Source organism: Spermophilus citellus (assembly GCF_964194105.1).
Source record: "Spermophilus citellus genome assembly, chromosome: 8".
NCBI classification, from domain to species: Eukaryota; Metazoa; Chordata; class Mammalia; order Rodentia; family Sciuridae; genus Spermophilus; species Spermophilus citellus.
The window spans coordinates 843914-863873 of record NC_138189.1 but is presented as its reverse complement, the minus strand read 5'-3'; the positions used below and the strand labels follow the sequence as shown (position 1 = coordinate 863873).

General features: G+C 59.3%; 1 protein-coding gene across 5 annotated transcripts in view; it reads right to left on the bottom strand.

Moving 5' to 3' along the window:
- Positions 1-1701: 1701 nt before the first annotated feature.
- The window catches only part of UVSSA (UV stimulated scaffold protein A), a 32617-nt gene continuing 14358 nt past the window's right edge, over positions 1702-19960 (bottom strand). For 2 of the 5 annotated variants that reach the window (XM_081304187.1, XM_081304188.1), the window contains 7 exons: positions 18977-19085; positions 12675-12846; positions 12118-12243; positions 10685-10871; positions 10076-10184; positions 7690-7864; positions 1702-6268 (listed from right to left, as the gene is read on the bottom strand). In XM_081304187.1, coding sequence (XP_081160313.1) covers positions 6175-6268; positions 7690-7864; positions 10076-10184; positions 10685-10871; positions 12118-12243; positions 12675-12846; positions 18977-19085 — 972 coding nt within the window. In that variant the 3' untranslated portion in view covers positions 1702-6174. Of the gene's footprint in view, positions 6269-7689; positions 7865-10075; positions 10417-10684; positions 10872-12117; positions 12244-12674; positions 12847-18976; positions 19086-19960 lie in introns of those variants that run through there. The other 3 variants (XR_014023295.1, XM_081304186.1, XR_014023296.1) reach the window with 3 other exon arrangements.

Genomic DNA, 19960 nt, shown 5'->3' with positions numbered 1-19960 from the left:
TAAAAAAAGGCTTGCAATAATCCAAAGAAGGCTTGTTCAAGAAAGAGCGCTCAGCACTGCGAGGTACAAGGCACACCACGCGCCTGCCACGGACCACGGACGGGTCTTGGTAGAGGAGCTTTGTGCGACTGAACTCGCACAGTTCCCTGACCAGCTTGCAGCAGCCTTCAGGGGAGCGGCCTCCCGCAGTGCGGACCAGCAGCCCTGGGAGGGGGTGGGGTCTGGAGCTCCTCAAAGCCCCCCTGGGGAGTGCACACTGGCCGGCCTGCTGCTGCCTGGACAAGCCCACTCAGAGGCTGCCTGACCGCCCGACTCCAGCAGCTGAGACAGGGCCCTGGAAGCAGCAGCTGTGCTGTCCAGAGCCTAAAGGCACAGCTGAGGAGGGGGTGTCCACAGTGGCGCTGGACGGCTGACTCTGCTGAGGTGTGGGTGTCACTGTGGACACTCATGTGGCTTTGCACTTGTCCTGCTGTCACTGTGGTGCTGCAGGTAGGAGGCTGAGGGAGGGTGCGGAGGCCTCAGGGCGGATCCCACAGCATCCACACTTCACAGAGCGAGCAGGGAGGACGCTGAAGTCAGCCAAACAGGCAGCAGGAGGCTGGAGTGGCTGCCCCCCTTCACACACGTTTCAGCAGCACAGGGCCACCCAGAAACAGGGGACAGCAGTCCCCCTGGGGAAGTCCTGGCGCCCAGTGCTGTCAGCAGCTTGGGAAGGGCCGCACTATGGGGTGCCAGGCCCAAGACTGGGCACTGGAGGGACAGAGAACCTCGAGGAGGGGAGCTCACAGAGGCTGAGGCTGAGCGAGGCTCTGGGCAGATGGGCTGCGAGCAGCCCACCTGCAGCCTGTGGGCAAGAGGTAGAGTCTGTCCCCTGCGGGAGCCACAGAGTGAGGACGGCAGGCGCCAGAGAGGAGAGGCGCAGGGGACGCCTGCAGACAGACACCAGGGCCCACCTGCACACCTGGTGGGCAAGAGCGGCCCGCACATCCAAGAAGCATGTGGATTCCCTGGACCTGTGGCCACTGTCCCAAGCCGGGAGCCAAGAAGAGTCTCAAGCACAAGAAGAGCAGCTGTGCACCCAAGGAAGCTCTAGGGGCCACCTCTCAAGGTGACCCCAGGGAGGAGCGCCCTGGGGCTGGGGAAATGACTGTCGTCAGGGCCCTACATGAGTTCCCAGAAGTGACGGGGAGACAGACATGGAGCAGCCTCGCAGCTGGCACACCTGCCCTCCAGGAGAAGAACCCGCACGGCAGAGAGGGCATGGCAGGGGGGGCACAGTAGGAGGGGCAGGGCAGGGGGGCACGGCAGGGGGGCACGGCAGAGGGGGCACGGCAGAGGCACCTGCAGGGCGCCAGGCCCAGCCGAGGGCCTGCAGTCCACAGGACGCAGTGAGTGCCAGAGCCGGTGCATGGCTGGACCCCGCTGCTGGCCGTGCTGGGCCCGGGGCTGGCCCCTGTGGGATGGAGATGTGAGCTGCAGCACTCGGCAGCCTCGGGAGAGGACCGTGGGAGGAGGCAAGGCTGGCAGGAAAGGGAGGTCCGAGGGGCTGAGCACGGCTGACACAGCAACTTGGGAGCAGAGACCGAGACCCCACCTGTGGGCTCTGAAGGCAGAAGCAGTGGTTACCCGGTTACCTGGCTACCCAGTTACCTGCTTACCAGGTTACCCTCTCACCCTCTGAAGCAGAAAAAACAAGAGGACCCAGGTTCTAGGTTTATTTATTTTTGGGTACTAGGAAATGAATTCAGGGTGCTTTAAAGTCTTTTCATCTTTTTTAAAATTAGATTTTAGAAAGGGCTGGGGCACAGCACAGTGGGAGAGCGCTTGCCTCGCTGTGTGAGGCTGGGTTCCGCCACCAGGACTGCGAAAAGGAACAGGAGTGCAGGAACACAGCATCCAGGAGCACTCGCATGAGAGCCCAGGTCGACACTGAAACTGAGGGCTGCAGCCAGGAAGCGACTCTGCTGTCTCAGGAAACACACCCAGTGAACTAGAGCCAAAGCACCCAGAGGAGATGGTGCCGGTCGAAGTAGAGATCAGTGGAATAAAGCACGGAAAAGTCAACGATCAACAGAACCAGTGGTCATTTCTTTGAATGAACAACAAAGTCATGAACCTTTAGCCAGACTGACCAAGGGAGAAGGAGGGAGGAAGGGGCGAGAGCAGGGGAGAGAATCCAAGCACTGGGTGCAGGGAGACGTGAGCAGCAGCAGTCCCGCCCAGCACAGGTCACCAGGCGCAGGACGGCTCCTGGGCAGAGTGAGCTGCTCCACGGACTCAGGTCACCACCAGCTAAGGAGTCTCACAAAGCCCAGGGCCACGGTGTTGCTGGTGAACCCCAACCAGGGCTGGAGTGATGATGACCGGTCCCCGCAACTTCCAAAGTACAGGAGAGAGGCACTTCCCACCATGTTCTGGGAGGCCAACAAGGCCCTGATACCAAGGACGTCACAAGAAACAAGACAAACCAACGTCCCCTAAGAATCCAGATGCACCACACCAGCCGACAGACCCAGCAGCACAACGAGAGGACCCACCCCATGGCAGGAGTGCCAGAGTGTCACCCGCGAGGCACCCAGGAGGCCCCAGCCTGATCAGGAGAACGGGGAAAGGCCATCTCACCATCTTGAGAATGGAGAAAAAGCGTTTGGCAGTGAAACAAAAAGCATTTGATAAAACACGATCCTCCATGACAAAGGGACAATTAGGAGTAAGGGGACTTCGCTCTGGAAATGTGATGCTACAGAACATAGCTGGCGTCACACTCAGCAGGGAAAGGCTGAGAGCCGCCCCTGAGATCAGGAGCAAGTCAGGGGCCTCTGCTCTGTCAGGTCTGGTCCTCACCAGGCAGGAGGTGCCAGCCCAGCAATGAGGCAAGACACAGGCACAGGAAGCACCCAGCCTGCAAAGGAAGAAGGAAAAGATCTCCGTTTGCAGATGACACGACTGTGCACAAAAAAGTGTTTGGAAAACACACACACACACACACACACACACACACTTAGAACCAACAGACTAGCTTAGCAAGGTGGCAGGATACAGATCAACATGCAAAAATCGGTTGTATTTTATACATTAGCAACAAACAAATAATTGAAAAATTGGAACTCAGAGAGCAAACAAATTTATAATAGTATCAAAAAGAACACTTAGGAATGATTTATTATTTTTTTTTGGCACTGTGGATTGAACCCAGGGTGCTTAATCTCTGAGCTGCATCCCCACCCCTTTTTATTTTTTACTTACTTATTTTTAATATTTATTTTTTGGTGTAGAAGGACACAACACCATGCCTTCATTTCTACGGGTGCTGAGGATGGAACCCGGGTCCCGCCCGTGCCAGGCAAGCGTCCTACCGCTGAGCCACCACCCCAGCCCCTTCACTTTTTGAGACAGGGTCCCACTGAGTTGCAGGGTCTCGCTGTTCCAGGGCAGGGCTCCTGAGAGCAGGAGGAGGGCAGGCCCCAGTCCCACGATCGGTAGAAAGGTCCAGACCTGCTGCTCAGAGTCAACAGGAGTGAGCCTACTGAAGGGTCAGGAAAAGGGACAGGGACACTCTCAAGGCTCCAGTTTTACTTGGGATCCAGAGAAGTTTCCAGAGAGTCCCACCCAAGTCCACCTTGACTGACAGATGACATCATCTTTCAAGACCCACTGCTATAACTCTAGGTCACCTTGGCCCATGCTCACTATTTCTAATTGAATTTTTTAACCATAAATTCTTAATTTCATTTTTAATACATCAGGGATTGAACCCAGGGGCACTGAGCCACTGAGCCACACCCCCAGCCCTTTTTATGTTTAGAGGCAGGGTCTCACTACATTGCTTGGGGCTTCACTAAGTTGCCGAGGCTGGCTTTGAATTCACGATCCTCCTGCCTCAGCCTCCCGAGCTGCTGGGATGACCAGCATGACCACCGCGCCCTCGTCATCAACGTTATTGTTGTGTTTTCTGTGGTCGTAGATGAATAGAATGCTTTTATTTTATTCAGGTGTTCTACGTGGTACTAAGGGGCGTGCGCTCTGCCACTAAGCTTCAGCCCCAGCCCCATCATCAACATTATTCTGAGCCTGCATTTCTCCTGCAGGTAACAAGTAATTTCCTGAGAAATGTGCCACATCCTGTCCACTTCGGCCAGGCAAGGTTGCAGGTAAATTGCTTCTTGGAAAAGAAAGCATGTGGGGGTCGGCACAGTGGGCCCGTGTTATACAGTCATCCTCTTAACCTCCTGTTCCCACCACTCACATCTGTCTGCTCCCCAACATCACTAAACTGCTGAAGCTGGCCTTGAAATCCTCCTGCCTCAGCCTCCCCAGTTACTGGGGTTACAGGTATGCACCACTGCAGCCAGCTTCAATTTTGTATGAACACTCATAAAAACTCTGTAAAACACACTAAAGACAATTAGATGGAAAGGTATCAAAAATTCATGACTCTGAAAACAAGATGGGACTATTTCCCAAAATGATCTATAGACTGAATACAATCTCTATCAAAATTGTAAGGGTTTTTTTTTTTCCCAAAAACTCACAAACTAATCCTAAAATTCATTCTATGCAAAGGACCCCAAAATAGCCAAAAACACTGAACAGAACAAAGCTGAAGGACTCATGTTCACCAAATACAGAATCTACAGCAGCACTGCAGCAGCAAAGGGCTGCCGGCCGGAGAGAGGATTGCAGACTGGGGGCCAGCAGGGTGCCAGGCAGGCCCAGGGGACAGGCTTCTCAACAAACGGTGCAGGAGGAGGAGGCTGGGCCACCTCACACCTTACACAACTCAGCCTAAAATGGACCCAAGACCGGACTAAAAACTAAAAATAGGAAAGTCTTAGGAAATAAAGCTGAAGAGCAGATCTTTGTGACCTGAAATGAGCAATGACATCACAGACACGACACCAAGAGCACAAGCAACAAAAGAAAAAGACACACATGCTGGACTTCAACAAATAATGACTCTTAAAAGGCCCTACCGGGAAGCTGAGAAGGCAGGAGGCAAGAGGTATCAGCAAGTATCAAGGGCCTGGTGTCCAGACTCTCTGCAAAACTCTCACAACACAGGACACATACCCCATTAAAGACGGGAAAGATCTGGGTAGACATTTCTCCAAAAAAGGCATACAGATGGCCAATAAGAACAGAAGATGCTCAACGTTGGTTATTACGGAGATGCAAATCTGAACACGAGCAAACCCTTCACGTCCACAAAGATTGCGAGAAACTAAAAATTCAGGTGACCCTGAGCTTGGTAAGGAAGCAGGCCAGCGGGACTCACGGGCTGCTGGCGGGGTGCAGGATGGAGACCCTCCCCGTGGAAGGGGGCCTGGCAGTTCACTGAAAGGTGGGGCATGGAGTCACTATGCCCCCTGGTGTATCCCTCGGGTGGACAACCTCTGTCCACCTTTGTCCACACACGCTCACAGCAGTGCTATTCCCAAAGGCTAAAACGTGGGAATGCCCCAAAGGTCAAAAGAGGAACACCCGAGGAACCTCTCGGCTCCAGGTGATGCAAAGGAAGGAAGACTGAGGTGCCACAGACGGAGGTCTGACAACATCCGCCAAGGGGCAGTAGCGTGACGAAGGCCACCTGTGAACAACTCCATATCTGAAATGTCCAGAAGGCAGAGGCAGACCCGGGCAGGAAGGGGCCAGCGGCTCCTGTAGGGCAGCAGAGAGCTCTGGAGTGCAGCTGCGTGAGCCCGCACTGCCCCTGAAGCCACACTCCACAGGGGGCAGGGGCCTCCTCAGCAGCCCTGCGGGGGAACTAGGGCCACCGAGGCCTGGACTTGGCCTCCACCAGGGTTGAGTTCCCATTGCGGGCACAGTGACAGAGTGTGGGCCTCCCAGAGCTGCTCTGCTCAGAGGCAGCCTCCGGGGGGGTGCAGCGTGGGTGGAAGGCAGGAGGTGCCGATCGTGGGCCCGTCCATGGGCTCTGACCACACTGCCCAGTGCACAGGCTCAAAAGAACTCACAGGATGCCCCACAGGGGACACGTAGCAACCAGGTGGTGGTGGCCCCCAGGCAGGTGAAGGCCACCACTGCAGGGCATCTTGGCACACCATTTCCTGATGTTGACCACACACAAGAAAGGCTCCTTCCCAGATGGACACCCACACTCCCTCCCCGTGCTGGCAGAGGAAGAAGAGCTGACGATCAGGGGCCACGGCACAGCCTCTAATTCAGCGCATAGTTAAACTGGTTTGCAAACTTCTCATGCTTCTTCCGGTCCACCTGGTTCATGGCAGTGACCACTCTTCGCACAGCTGCCCTGTGGGGAGAGCAAGGCCACACGTGGTCAGGGAGGCTCCAGCTGGGGCTCTCGGGGATTGGGCACGCTTCTGGATGGCTGTGCATTTGTCCAAGCAGGGGCCCTGCCCTGGGGAAGAAGGCCTCACCTGGGGGCCAAGAAGGCAGCATCAGGATCCCTGATCTTGCCAGGACTAGCTGCGCCCAGGAGTGAGGGCATAGCCCGCCCTAACCTCATGGAGAGCAGCTCTGGGGGCGTGTGCAGCTGGGGAATTCGTGATAGACACACAGAGGAAGGCAAGAGGCCTGAGTGGCCACAGGCTTGCTGCCCGATGCCAGGCGAGACACAGGCTGCCCCACAGACCAGCTCAGGGGCCGTGGTGCCTGAGGACCGGCACCAGCAGGGCCTGAAGCCATAAAGCGGGGACACATCTTGGGCCTGGAGCCCTGAACTCTGCCAGGCACTGCCACTGGCTCTCCCTTCAAGGCAGGGCTGTGGAGGTCATTTGAGGTTCCTTCTGTGGCAGACTCGAGGCCACGCAGCTGTGTGAGTAGTGGGCTCTGAGGCCCTGCATCCACCACAGATCTCACTGTCCCCAGGAGGAAGCAGGAAGGAGGCCGGAACGGATCCCTAGGCCTCCACTGCTCCCAGGCAGAGGCATCCAAGAGCCCTTCACACCTGACTGACCCACTGGACACCAGCCTTATACCCCAAAGCAGTCCCACCCAGGTGCCTCTGGCAGCCCCTCAGGCCCCCACTGCCAAGGGAGCCCTGTTTCTGCTGACCCCACAGGCCAGATGTTGGCAACACCAACAGCCTTCCCTGCCAGGTGAGCCGAGCACTCCAGGTGCTCCTAGGCAAGAGGCTTACGGGGGCAGTGGGCATGGCCAGGCAGGCCCCTCAGGGCCTGGCATCAACCTCAGGGGGAGGCAATGGCTTCGTGGGCCTTATAGCAACACTCCAGGTCCTCTTTGAGCAGAGTAGGCTGATGCAAAGAGAAAAGAAGCAGGTCCAAGTGGCCGCACTCTGCTGAGCAGCGGGAAGGCCAGACCCCGCGCACCTGGGCCTGGAATCAGGCGGTAGGAGGCTGATCCATCTGCCAGCCTTTGCAGTGGCTGTCCTCCCTGAGGCCCTAGAGAGTGCAGGCACTGACTGGGGCACGGCAAGGCCAGGGCCTGGCCCTCTGGGGTCAGCCAGGTAGGGCCTGAAGGGTCCACTCTGAAGCAGCTGGCCCTTGCCCAAAGCCACCGGGAAGCAAGGATGGCAGCCTCCCTGGGAGAATGCTCAGGGCGCCCAGCTACAGCTGGGCCCCTAACCACCCCTGGGATGGCCCTGCCCCTGGCCGGAGCTGGAGGCTGCTAGGGAGAAGGTCCAGGCAGCCCCAGAGGCCCCCCTCCAATGCGCAGACCAGGGGTCCCGGAGGCGTGGCGAGCAGCTCTTACTTGGCGAAGACCTTCTTCCTGAGGCGGGCCCGGCTGGTGTCGGCTCGCTCTCGCAGGTCCGTGAGGTTGGGGTGCTTCTTCCGCTTCCCTGTGCCCTTCTGGCTGTACCTCGATGAGCCCAGGTCTGCCCCTGTGGCTGCCTCCACGTCCCTCATGAGCTCCGGGTCCTGCCAGTCTAGATAGGACCCAAGGGTTTCAGAAGCCCTCCTGGGGTGGAGGGGCTCGGGGAGAAGCTTCCGGCTGGGGCCAGGCAGGAGCCCAGGGCCCTGTCCGGAAGGGGTGGGGCCAGGCTCCAGCTCAGGCTTCCCACAGTGGAGCCAGGTGAGGGCCGGGATGAGGACCGGGTAGAGCTTACTCCCTCTGCATCCGGCATGGCCCCACAGACTGCAGAGGACTCCACAACCCTCAGAGGTGCCTGAGCCCCCAAGGACCCCTGTGGCCCAGACAGGCAGGGGGGAGCTAGGTCAGGCCTCCGAGGGCCCTCATGGTACACCCATGAGCTTCGAGGCAGGCTGTCAAACAAGGCTGGAAGTGAGGGTTTCAGTGCCTCTGGAGGGTGATTACTGGACTGCAAACTGGACAGTGGCCACTGAGCCACTGTGGTGCTGTTAACAGGCTGGACAGGACCAAGGTGAGGGAAGGCCCAGGACGACAGGCAGTGGAGAGCTTGTGTTTCACTCGTCCACAGACAGCCTGGCTGTGGGTCTCAGAAACAGGTAGGAATTCAGCCCAACAGGGTGCCCTTCCTGAGAGGACTGGGTACCGTGTGCCACCCAGCCCTGCTGGGCAGCCTCCCCAGGGTCAGGCCACACCCAGTGCATGAGCAGAGAGCCCTGCTCAGAGGGCTGCTGGAAGTGAGCCGTGTGCAGGCCCACTCTGGCCTGGGGGCCGGGCGGGGATCCTGGCAGCTCCCCACCAGTTCCTGCTGGCCTGCCTCTGCAGGCTGTGGAGATGGATGACCAGACCCTGGGCCGCCTGGTGTGGAAACGCTATCCCAGACCAGGGCAGTGGCGGCAAGGCCATCCCAGCATGCCTAGCCCTACAGGTGGACCTGGCCTGCAGCAGGGTGCTCACCCCGGCACCACATGCCCACAGGGCTAGGGAGCAGTGCCCGGACACAGGGAGTCAGCGAGGCCAGGCTGTGGTGGGCACGGCCATGGAGGGAGAGGCTGGGCCCAGACAGATAGTGTGGCCTCCCCAGGAGGATTTTTTTGAAGTGAAGGAACTCGGGGCTGCACAATTCAGATCCAGGGACGATTAATCCAAGATTAAGGAAAACTGTCTAAACAGTTTATCTCCCAGTAATAAGAAGGCGTCACAGTTTAGGAACCCGGTGAATGGAGCAATTGTTTAAACACAAGGAAAAAATGCCAGCATCCAGTGGAGACGGAATGAGCACCTCAGGAAAATGAAGGAGCAATTTAAAAGCCTTTGAAGAAAATCAATAGACGCCTCGGCCGCGCGGCCTTCCTGGGCGCTGACGGGCCCTGCAGCGCCACGCGCATTGTCACTGAGGTTAGCACCAGGGAAAAGAAAATTGCCCCGTGTGTGCGGGAGGCGGGATCGATACTGCAGTTAGTAAAGAGACGCTATTTCACATCTGACTGGCCAGCACCGGGGCAGCCGCGGCCTGATACCTGTTTGTTAACAAGCCACCGAGGGCTGGAAATCAGACTCTTCAGGCTCGACACAGAAATAGGCACTTAATTTGCTCCTGAGTGTGACCACCAGGGAAGGCCTTGCCCTGAAGATGAACAGGTCAGGGCCCCCCCACTGCCCAGGGCTCAGGCACCGGCCGGTGTCAGGCTGAAACCCAGCATTTGTGTCTTAAGACCCAAGGGCAAGAAGCTGCTGAGTGGGCCTGCAGACTCATCCCCCTCTGAGGGAGGGCCTGGGGCTACAGCCCAGGCTTGAATGCCATGGAGACAGCCAGCAGGTCAGAGCTGCCAGGGTGGGGGACCCCAGCCGTGGAAAGGCAGGGCAGCCTGCCGAGGCTCCAGGAAGCACAGCCATCTGTGGATGCTCACCGCTGCCCTGCTGCTCAGGGGCCCTGGGGACCTGGGCACCCAGCAACTCCTGCGGCCAGGCTGCAGCAAGTGCCCTGAGAGCAGGAGGGACAGGTATCTCTGGAGGGGACAAGGCCTGCTCCCTCTCCCGCCTCCACCCTCCACTGAGGACAGATGCAGGATGCAGGACCTGACCCTGCAACTGCCAGCTTGGTGGCTTATGGAGGGTGTGTCCATATCCCTACAGTGGCCTTGCAGGTGCTGGTCCCCAACCTGCCTGTTACTACAGCAGAGGCTGTGGCTTTAGGACTGTGAAGAGCCGCCCAGGTTGACCCTGTGGTGCCCCAGGCTGTGCCCTGGCACCCCGCCCCCACACCTACCTGGGCGTGACTGCTTGTGTGGTGGCTGCTGCTGCTCCCGGGCCCTGTCCTCTGGGTCCAGGGGCCGCCCCTCGTCATCTCTGGGAATTATCCTCCCATGGAAAGGACACTGCAAAGCAAGCACAAAAAGACTGGTGGCCAGGAGGTAGGGCTTCAGCTCCCTGGGCACAAGTGCCTCTGGTGGGGACACACTGCCCTGCAGTCGCGTGACCTTCAGATGTGAGTCCTGGGAGGTGCACAGCAGGGGCCCTGGTCCTCCCAGATCTGCGGCTGTAGCTGCAGGAGCCTGGGGCCTCCAGCCAGTTGTTAGTGGTGACCTGTTTCTTCCTGCTCCCTCCAGCCTGGGGTGAAAGTGGGCAGCTGTGGGCCAGGGTGTATCTCTCCCTTCCCAGGGCTCTGAGTCCACACAGACTGCACTGCTGCAGAAGCTGAGGGGCCTGGAAGTTGGCTCTGGGCCCCAGGGCAGAAGACCCCCCAAACAATTCTTGCTGGTCAGTGGCTAAACCATTTCTGCCAACCCAGGGCAGCCCCTTCTGCAGGCTCCCAAGTGCCCACAGCCCTGTCCTGGCCTAGCCTCACACCCACAGAACACTCAGGCCACAGCCTCACCTTCAGCCGGTCCTGGCGCGCACAGAGCCGGCCATCGGGCCTCAGGGCCCGGCACCGGTGCTGCACAGGCTCAAACTTCCCTGCAAAAGTGATGCGGCGGCTCTGGAGCTCGGCAGGCACATCTGCACTGTCCACCTCCTCTTCTACCTCCCGGGGCTTCCAGAAACGGTGCTGAGACTCAGACCTGCTGGTGTACCAAGTCTCCTGACGCTCATCTGCAGAGGACCTTGGAGGATGGTCACACCTGCCCTCCTGCTCTGTGCTCTGCCCTCAGGGCCCCAGGACAACAGAGGCAGGACTGTCCCGCCCTGCCCACCAGCCTGCAGGCAGGAGCACGGGCATTGAGCAGGGTACCCACTGGGGAGACTAGCCCTAGAAGGCCTGCCCTGGCCAATACCATCTGGGGGTCTGCAGCGTGGTCCAAGGCAAGGGCCCCGCCCCCACGGAACGCAGGTGAGATGCTGGCCTCGCCAGTGGGGTTTGGGGCCAGCTAGGACCCACTGGGTCCTCCCAACAAGACGCTCAGGCCTGACTGTCCTGGAGCCTAACTGCAAGGGGCCCTGGGGGAGCCGGGTCAGGCAGGCGGGAGGAGGGCAGTGCTGCCTCCAGGTGTGGGGCTTCTGAGGCTAGGCTCTGACCTTTAGCTACCTGGTGACAATATGTGGAGGGACAGCTCCCAGAGTGCCTCCTACAGACCTCCCTGCCCTGCTGCTCTTTCCGCCTGGCCTGCCCGCCCCCACCCTGCAGCGGAGCAGGGCAGGCAGGATGGAGGCAGCATCCACATGCCCTTGGACCACAGTTCTAAGCCATGGGCTCAGCATTCCCCAAATACCCTCAGGCTGCTGCAGAAGCTGAGGGGCCTGGAAGTTGGCTCTGGGCCCCAGGACAGAAGACCCCATAAACAATTCTCTGCTGGTCAGTAGCTAAGCCATTTCTGCCAACCCAGGGCAGCCCCTTCTGCAGGCCCCCAGTGCGAGGCCATCCATCCTCACAGGAACAGGCCACATGGCCATGGTATGAGCCCTGGGGTCACAGCGGCATCACCAGCCCTCTGCCTCCCGAGAGCTGGCCTCCACTGCCCTCAAGCCACCCTAGCCAAGCCCGGTAAAACTCCACCTGTTTTCCCAGTGAGCCTCCCTGCCCAGTCAGCCCTGGCCCGCCTGCCAGCCCAGGTCCCACTGGGGTAGGCAGGGTGCCTCTGGCTGGCCGGGCAGTGATGGGACCTGCTCAGCACCCCATGAGAACCGGGACTGCGCTGGATCAAGAGGTGAAGCTGGGCTCTCTAAAGGCCTGCATCCCAGAGCCCCTGTGAGTGCTCTCTGGCTAGTCCCTCTCTATAACAAGGCCCAGCCTCCCTGGGCGGCTCCCAGTGGAGCAGCAGCCAGGCTCAGGGAGGACCATGTGTTCTGGAGCCACAGGCACCCTGGACTCACCTAAGGATCTTCCCGGTCACTGGCTGCTCCTGGCCCCAGTAGCACAGGTCCACTCCAAAGGGTACAACGGGCGCCCGGGCCCGCTCTTCCGCCAGTTTCTGGGCCTCCTCTGGTCCCAGTGGAGCCCTGAGAGCAGAGCAGAATGTGCTGTCACTCCTGGAGAGGGCGCAGCCCAGACCCAAGGTAAGACCAGGGAGCCAGGGCCTCGGCCACATCAGTCCTGTGAGCAGCCTTGTCCTAGCCGAGCACTGCTCTGCTCGCTGGCCCTCCTCTGGCTGGGAAACCTGACATCTGTCTCTCAAGACCTGAGCAGTGGTCCAGCTTCAGGGCCTCTGGGGATGAGCTGTGTCTAGAGGACGTCTATGGGTCCTGCCCCACTGTGCCAGCTCGCTGAGCAGCCCTGCCCCACACAGAGGTCAGCAGGTGCCCGCTACTCAGGGCTGCACAACCCAGGTGCCCTCAAGGGAGCCAAAGAAGGCCTTGCACCCCACTGGTGCTCTGGGTAGTCAGTGACGGTGCCAGGCAGTGGCCCAACAAAGTGGGACATCTGGGATCACCTGACAGAGGAGGGGAGGACAGGAGGCAGGCAATCGTGGGGCCGCCACAGCTGGGCAGCAGCAGAGGTGGGGTCCGATGCCTCCTCGTCCCTTCTTGTCCTCTTCCTCGCCTGTGAGCCCTGTGCAGCTGCATCTTTCTCCAGAGCCTGCAGAGGGGCTTTGGGCTCCAGCCCTGAAACAGACACAGGTCCACTGCTGACTTCCACTCCATGACCTGGGCAGATCCTGTGAGCACCTGCCACCTCTCGGTGCCCAAGCAACTGGGACGCACCCTACACATGAGAGCCCATGATCCTCCAAGGCCCTGAGAAGTGGTTCCTGTCACTTCCCCCTCTTGGACAGGGCCTGGAGATACCCGCCCCGTGGCTGCCAGTCAGATGCAAGCTCCCAATGAGTAGAATGCCACCCTGGAGCACAGCCCCTGGCACCAGGTTGGCAAGGCCACGGGCACAGTGGCGCACTGGCTTCTGCAGCCATGTCCATTCTTACATCCCTGGGGTGGAACAGGTCAGATCCTTCAACACCACCAAACCCCGCCATCCCTGGGGTCACTATCCCTCAAGGCCCTGCCCACCCCTCTTGCCTGTACCAAGGCAAGGACTTGGGTCTGACCCACCCTGACCTTTGCTCGCCTCTCTCCCAGGTGGGGCACAGGGCAGGTAGGGGTTAGGACCCCAGAGGCATGGCCTGCCCTCCCCCGTGCACCCGCCAACTGAGGTGCTCACAAGGGTACACGGGCAGGGCAGTGGGGGCCTCTGAATGCCACCTCCCCCAGCAGGAGCCAGTGGACAGGGGAAGCCCAGCACTAGAGCGAGCCGACTGGAGTAAGGCTGCTGCAGGACAGAAGGGCAGCAGGGACTCTGCCCCCCCGGAGGACACACACTCCTGCAGTGAGAGCCAAGGGCACCTGTGCAGGTACAAGGTCCTCATTTCCAGAACCGAGGAGAGAAAAGGAAGCGCTGTGGAGAAGAGTCGGGAAATGGTGAGCCTCGTTTCCTGGAGATGGAGGGAGACTGTGGCTGGGAATTCTACAGGGAGTTTAAGGACATCGGAGAAAAAGCCACACATCTGAAGAAGGACAGTCCTACTGCAGCAGCATGTCGACAGCACGGCACGCAGGGCCAGGGAGGGCTGCTCCCTCGGCTGAGGGCCTCCAGCCTGACTCTCCACCCGCTGGGCTGTGGCCTCAGCCTGCAGTGAGGACCAGGGCCTCCTCGACGGGAGCCTCAGGGCAGGAAGGGCCCAGGGAGGGCTCTGGAGTCTGTTGCCCTCCGTCCACACCCACCAGACAGGGAGGCCGGGCAGGAGGGTGCTCACCACTAGTCCTGGGCGGGGGCACAGAACAGAAATCAAGAGGCTATAAAAACCAAGGGTGGATGGGGGGCGGCCAGCTCAGAGGCAGTGTGAGCTGAGTGTGCAAGGCGAGTTCCACCCCGGTACTGCAGGGAGCACACAGCAGGGGACAACACACACTTTTTAAAAATACTTTTTGAAATTAGAAACAATCATCAGAAAAAATAGATAAAAAAGGGTTTAGAAGCAACAGAAAAAAACATTTTAACAAAGGTGGGAAAAGAAGTAAACCAACAGCAGCAGCGACTTTGAGGGGACGTGTGGTGCGCGGAGCAGCCCGGGCAGCACGTCCAGGTGCTGCGGCTGCCAGCCCAGGGCTGCAGCCCAGCCGACAGATCACCTCCGGACAGAGCTGTGGCCACCCCCGGGCCCAAGTCCCTCCCGAGACCAGCGACGGGGAGCGCATAAAGGCAGGATCAGAGTCTCTGTGCAGGAAGGACCAAGGGACAGCCAAGATGGCTCAACACCAGGGAAACTGATTTTAAGTTCAAAGGACCTCAAGAGAAGGGACACGTCGGGTGGGGGCTGGGCTCAGTGGCAGCGCCTGCCTAGCGTATGTGAGGCACTGGGTTCCATCCTCAGCACCACATAAAATAACAAGGACATGTGTCCACCTATGAGTAAGAAATAAATATTAAACAAAAATAGAAGGGACGTGTCGACGTGTAGGAAACATGGATGTTGTGTGCGAATGAGTCGACGCCAAGGTGGAGGCCAGCACCACTGCCCGAGGCCCCTGAGCAGAGGGCAGCCCGACAGGACACAGATGTGGCCAGCTGCTCTTCAGGACATCATGGTGGTAAGCAGACAAGGGCCACAGCCGCCTGCAGCCTTCCTCTGTAGATAAAGTCCCCTGGCACACAGCTGTGCCCTCCCGCCCTGTGCTGTTTGGCGTGCTCGGGAGCTGGGACGGACACTCGCTCTCTGGCCCCTTGGGGAAACACGTGCCAGCCCTGCTGTAGGACCCGGCACACTCCCATCTCCTGGATGCCCACAGAGAACACGGAGGAGCTGCTCAGGGTCCCTGGGGGCTGCCGGTCACTTGTGGCCACCACAGATCTCAGCCCAAAGGCTCCAGTGCCATCACAATGCCCAGGTCCCACTCCCAGGCATCCCAAAGCCCCAAGACCCGAAGCACGGCCTCCCCAGGGACCACACTGCCCGGCTGGCCAACACCGCACACTGCGAGGCAGCCGGACTGAGAAGAGAACAATGTGACACTTGGACAGATACAATCGCAGCCCAGAGATCAATAGGAGAATTCCTAAGAGTTACAAGAATGAAATATATTTTTCATTGATTTGTTGTTTTAGACCATTAAGAAGATGGGTAAGCGTGTAGAGCAGGGTAAACACTCGGGGCTCGGGCCCCGCCTGCACTGTCCTGGGGAATCAATCTTGCTGACACACCTCCAGAGCAGACCCAAAACACAGAGGGCTCTTCAGCCCAGCACACAGTTCTCAGCAGATGAGGGCAGAGTCCTCGACCAACCCACCTCGCGCCCCAGCTCTGCTCGGCTGACTCAGTACAGTATCTGGGCTCAAGTTTACTCCCACGGTTGCTTTTAAAAGAATCATAAAAATGTCCAAATCCCTGTTTTTGTTTAAATTGGCCAAGTGGCACCTATTTGCCTGAAGCACTAAAGCAGACAGTGCAGAGAGATCAATCGATAGCAGGAAATGGAGAGGCTGGGCTCCGCACAAAGTTGGGCTGCCCAGCGCTGACATTATTGATTCCACCTAGCTCCACTGGCCTTGTAATTAAAATGTAAATTTGAGAAAGAGATTATGTCCTGACAGAAATGGTAGGATTAAGGGAAAGATAAAAGCCCCTCAGTGAAAATTCAGAGAAAGAAACGAGAAAGAAAAAGAGCCCCGGTCTCCTCGGCTGTGTGGGTTTAGACTAAATCTAACTACTTCAGATTCACCCACCTTTAATTGAAAAAACAGCGACAGAATATAAACTAGTATCATGAACTGGGCTCGCCCAGGCACACCTCCTGCCTGCCCTGCGTCTCCAGAGCTCCGGGGCCATTTGCCATCCTCCCCACGGGAGGCCAACGGGGTCCCCACAGCCCTGCCCTGGCTCCAGGCCTGACTGGCAACCTGACCAGCTGAAGCTGAGCCCCAGGCTTGAAGGGGCCCTGCTGGCCCCTCCTGATTCCGCAGTGCAGCCCAGGGCCGGGCAGACAGCAAGACCCTGAACCAGAGTCAGAGCACCCCGCTGCACAGCGTCCCTCTCCCATCGGCCTCCACCTGACGCTTCTGGGGCGAGCAGCACTGGCCCAGACCCCTAGGCCCGTCTGTTAAGGCCCAAAGGAAGGGGTGAACCTGCACCAAGGAGATGCCAGGGTCTTGCCAAACCCCCCCAACAGGCCTGCCCACACAGCCTGGACCAGGGGTAGTCACCAAGCAGGCTGGCAGGACAGAGCCAGGAGCCCAGGCACAGGCAGTGGGTCACCACTTCTGTGTGACGGATCTCCCCACAGCTCAGGAACCAAGGCCCTGCTGAGGCTGCGTCCTCTTCTGGACCAACACACCCCAGCAGGGTGCCATGCCCTGCTCCTCTGTGCTGGAGGTCAGGCAGGCACAAGAGCCTTGGGCCCCTGAGACACCTCCGTGCAGCTGGACCTCCTCGCAGGGGCACTGGGCAGGTGCCCCAAGGAGCCTGGCAGAGGCCCCTGGCTGTTCACAGCTCAACCCCTTCACTGGATGGACTCCACTGGCCAGCAGACAAGGGGGACACAGGCCACCTCCACACAGGAGGGCCGAGGACTTTGCTGGTGCCCATCACTCTCTACTCGTGGTCAGCAAGGCCCTGCCCCCATGTGCCCCCTGCCTGGAGGGACAGTTAAAAGCCCGTCGAGGGAGCACTCCATGACAGTCTGCCTTTGTGGTCGGGCCACTTTACTGGCCACTCGCAAGCCACAGGCCAGAGGAAACCTCGTCACTCTGGGCTGGAGGACAATGGCCTCTGCTGCGTCCTACTCCGAGCCCTGCGCTGCGAGCCACTGCAGGACAAAGGCTTGCGTGAGAGGCGGGTCCTGCCAGTTAGAGGCTGCAAACTAACCCTAAGGACTCAGAAGCACGAACAGGGACACAGAGGCCCAGACCCTGAAAAGTCTGGCGTGACCCAAGCCAAGAGTCACTGCCAGCTGCCGGTTTCCCTGGCAGACTCCAGGACCAGCCCTGGCTCAGGGAGGGGGACAAGGCCACGTGGCAGGTAGGAGGATATCTGGGCAGGCAAGAGCCTAGGCAGGTGCTGTGGCTGCTTAGAGACCTTGGGGTCCTTGGCCCAGGACCAGAGAAAGGAAGAAGCCAACAGGCTGTCTCTGCCTCACCTGTCCCTGTGGCCCTCCGTCCCAGACCCAACAGCCTCAGAGTAGCCACACTTGAACCAGTGCCTCTCTGCTATCTAGGGCCTGGTCCAGCAGAGGGCAAGGTAGGGTGGGCTGGGGAGGGTGGCCACAGCACCCAGCAGCAGGCTACAGGCACCTCCCAGTACCCATGTCAGTGTGGGACTCAGCTGTGGCCACCCGAGAGAGGCTCTGGCCATGGAGGAAAGGCAGTAATCAGGAGATGGCAAAGGCCACTTCAGGTGGACACTGGTATTCGAAAAGAATGGCAGGTGTGGGGGGCGGCTGGGGGCAGGTGGGAGGTCAGAGGGGGCTCAGTGGCTAAGGAGCCTCGAGGAGGCACAGCTGGAGCCCAGGCTTGGGGTGGGGTCTGGCCCATGGAGGAAGGCGGGCCAGGGCACAGGGCAGGATAGCACCAGGCAGAGGCAGGTCCTCCGCAAAGCAGGCCAGGCTAGGCCAGGCCAGGCGCCCAGTGTGGTCAGGGCGGGAGCTTCCCTACCACACTCACACGACTGAACCCCAGGTGCCCAGCCCGCCTGGCCCTGCCCAGCTCAGAAGTGGACGTGTGGGCACACAGCTGTTTGAGTGGAGGGCATTAGCATGTGGTTGTGCTAATTTGGCATGACACCCCTAATGGGTCATGTCTTCACACGCGAGTTGCCTAATCATCTAAATTCTTTCAACAAATCTACGTTTCATCTCACAGACTTCAGTTCAAACCAACTTGTCAATTTCACCATAAAAGCTAGGGGTCCGGTTTTCAGTTCCTTGCTCTGGACGTGAACACGTGACACCTGTGTGTGCCCTGGGGCCCTGGAACCCACCGGACTCGAGGCTGCCCCTGCCCTGGAGGTCAGGAGCCCGGGCTGCAGAGTGTGACTTTCAGGGGCTCCTAGGTGGAAAGGCCAACTGCAGCTGTGCCCACTCTCCTCACCAGGAATGTGGCCTTGCTGTGGACATTACAGTCCTGGCCCAGATGCCTTGTCCACCTTTAGTGTCCAAGAGGTACGCAGGTTACTGTGACATCCCCAGGAATCGTCCCTAAGGGATAAAAGCCTGAGCATGTGGTATGGCTACCCCCAAGCCTGAGGGGCCCAGGCCTCCCCCTGACTCCTTGCCACCACCAGACATGGCTCCTGAGCTGCTGGAACCAGTCCCCCCGACACCTTGGATCCAGGGAGCCTGCACAAGAGGGCATCCGTCTGCTCAGGGAGGTGCCCACCTCACTCTTGGAACACTCTCCTGAGGCCGCTGCTGGGCAGGAGCACCCAGGAGCTGCAGGGCGGGGCCAGGACATGCCTCCTCTCGAGCTAGCAGGCCCACTGTGGGGTGAGAACCCTGGCCCAGGGCTGGGCAGAGGGGCCTGCAGCAGGACTTCCTGGGATGGGAGCCTGCCTCAGGACAAGTTGCAGGGGAGCCGGAGAGCCCACCCTTAAATGAAGCAATGAATGGCTCAGGCTCAGGGATCTGTGGCGTAGCCAGCAGGACAGGCGGGGCCCCATAGCCCCACCTCCTGTGAGGTCACTGGGCCGCAGCTCCCAGAGCAGGGGCTCCTCCCCAGGCGCCTCCCACTGCCCCCTGAGCTGCAACCTACCATACTCAGCCCGCAGATGGGCAGGGATATGGGGCTCATACCCCTCCTTCTCTGGCACCTCCACAAAGTCCTCGTCGTCCTCATCCTCCTCGTCCCCTGGGGCTTCAGTCTGTGGAAACACCACCAAAAACAAATAAGGATACCCAGACCTGCCGCCCACTGCCCCAGCCCCTCCACAGCAGCCGGGCGTCAGCATCGAGTGACTACAGTCCACCCAAGGTCATCTCAGGGCTGATTCTTTTTTTTTGGTGGCAGGGGACCAGGGATTGACCTCAGGGCACTCCACCACTGAGTCACATTCCAGCCCTGTTTCCCATTTTATTTAGAGATAGAGTCTCACTGAGCTGCTTAGCGTCTTAGACTGGCTTTGAACTCATGATCACAGGCGTGTGCCACCGCACTGGCTCGGGTGATTCTTGTCCCTAAAATCTCAGCACGTCTGTACCACTGCCTCTGGCCTTGCCACTCCATGCTTTGGCACATGCTGCCCCATCCTTGCACAGAGCAATCACACGCAGGTGGATGGCAAATGTCTCTCCCTGCAGTACAGGTAGCAGCCGTCCACCCGCTAGGCAGTCATCTGGACAACACACCATGCAGGAGCTCCCGACGAGGCTACCTCCCCTGCCTGATGTGGCAGCTGGCCTGAGTCCCAGGAGCACAGTGCCGCCACCCACAACTTGGGGAGCAGGAGGCCTGCTTTCCCCACAGGAAGGTGGGCTCTGGGCACCTCAGCAGGTGGCACCAGAGGCCCATGGAGTCCTTGACATCCCCAAAGCAGGAGTCCTGGCCTGCCCTGGGGCTGCTGCGAGGTCCTGCCGATAACAATGCTCCGTGCCCATCAGCTCACCAGAGCAGACAGCACAGAGGCAGACACCCACCTCCGCGAGCACCTGCAGCACAGCAGAACCAGCCCCTAAGCCACAGCCTCCATCCCCAGGAGCCCTCACACCCAGGACAGGATGCCAGGACAGCAACCAGCAA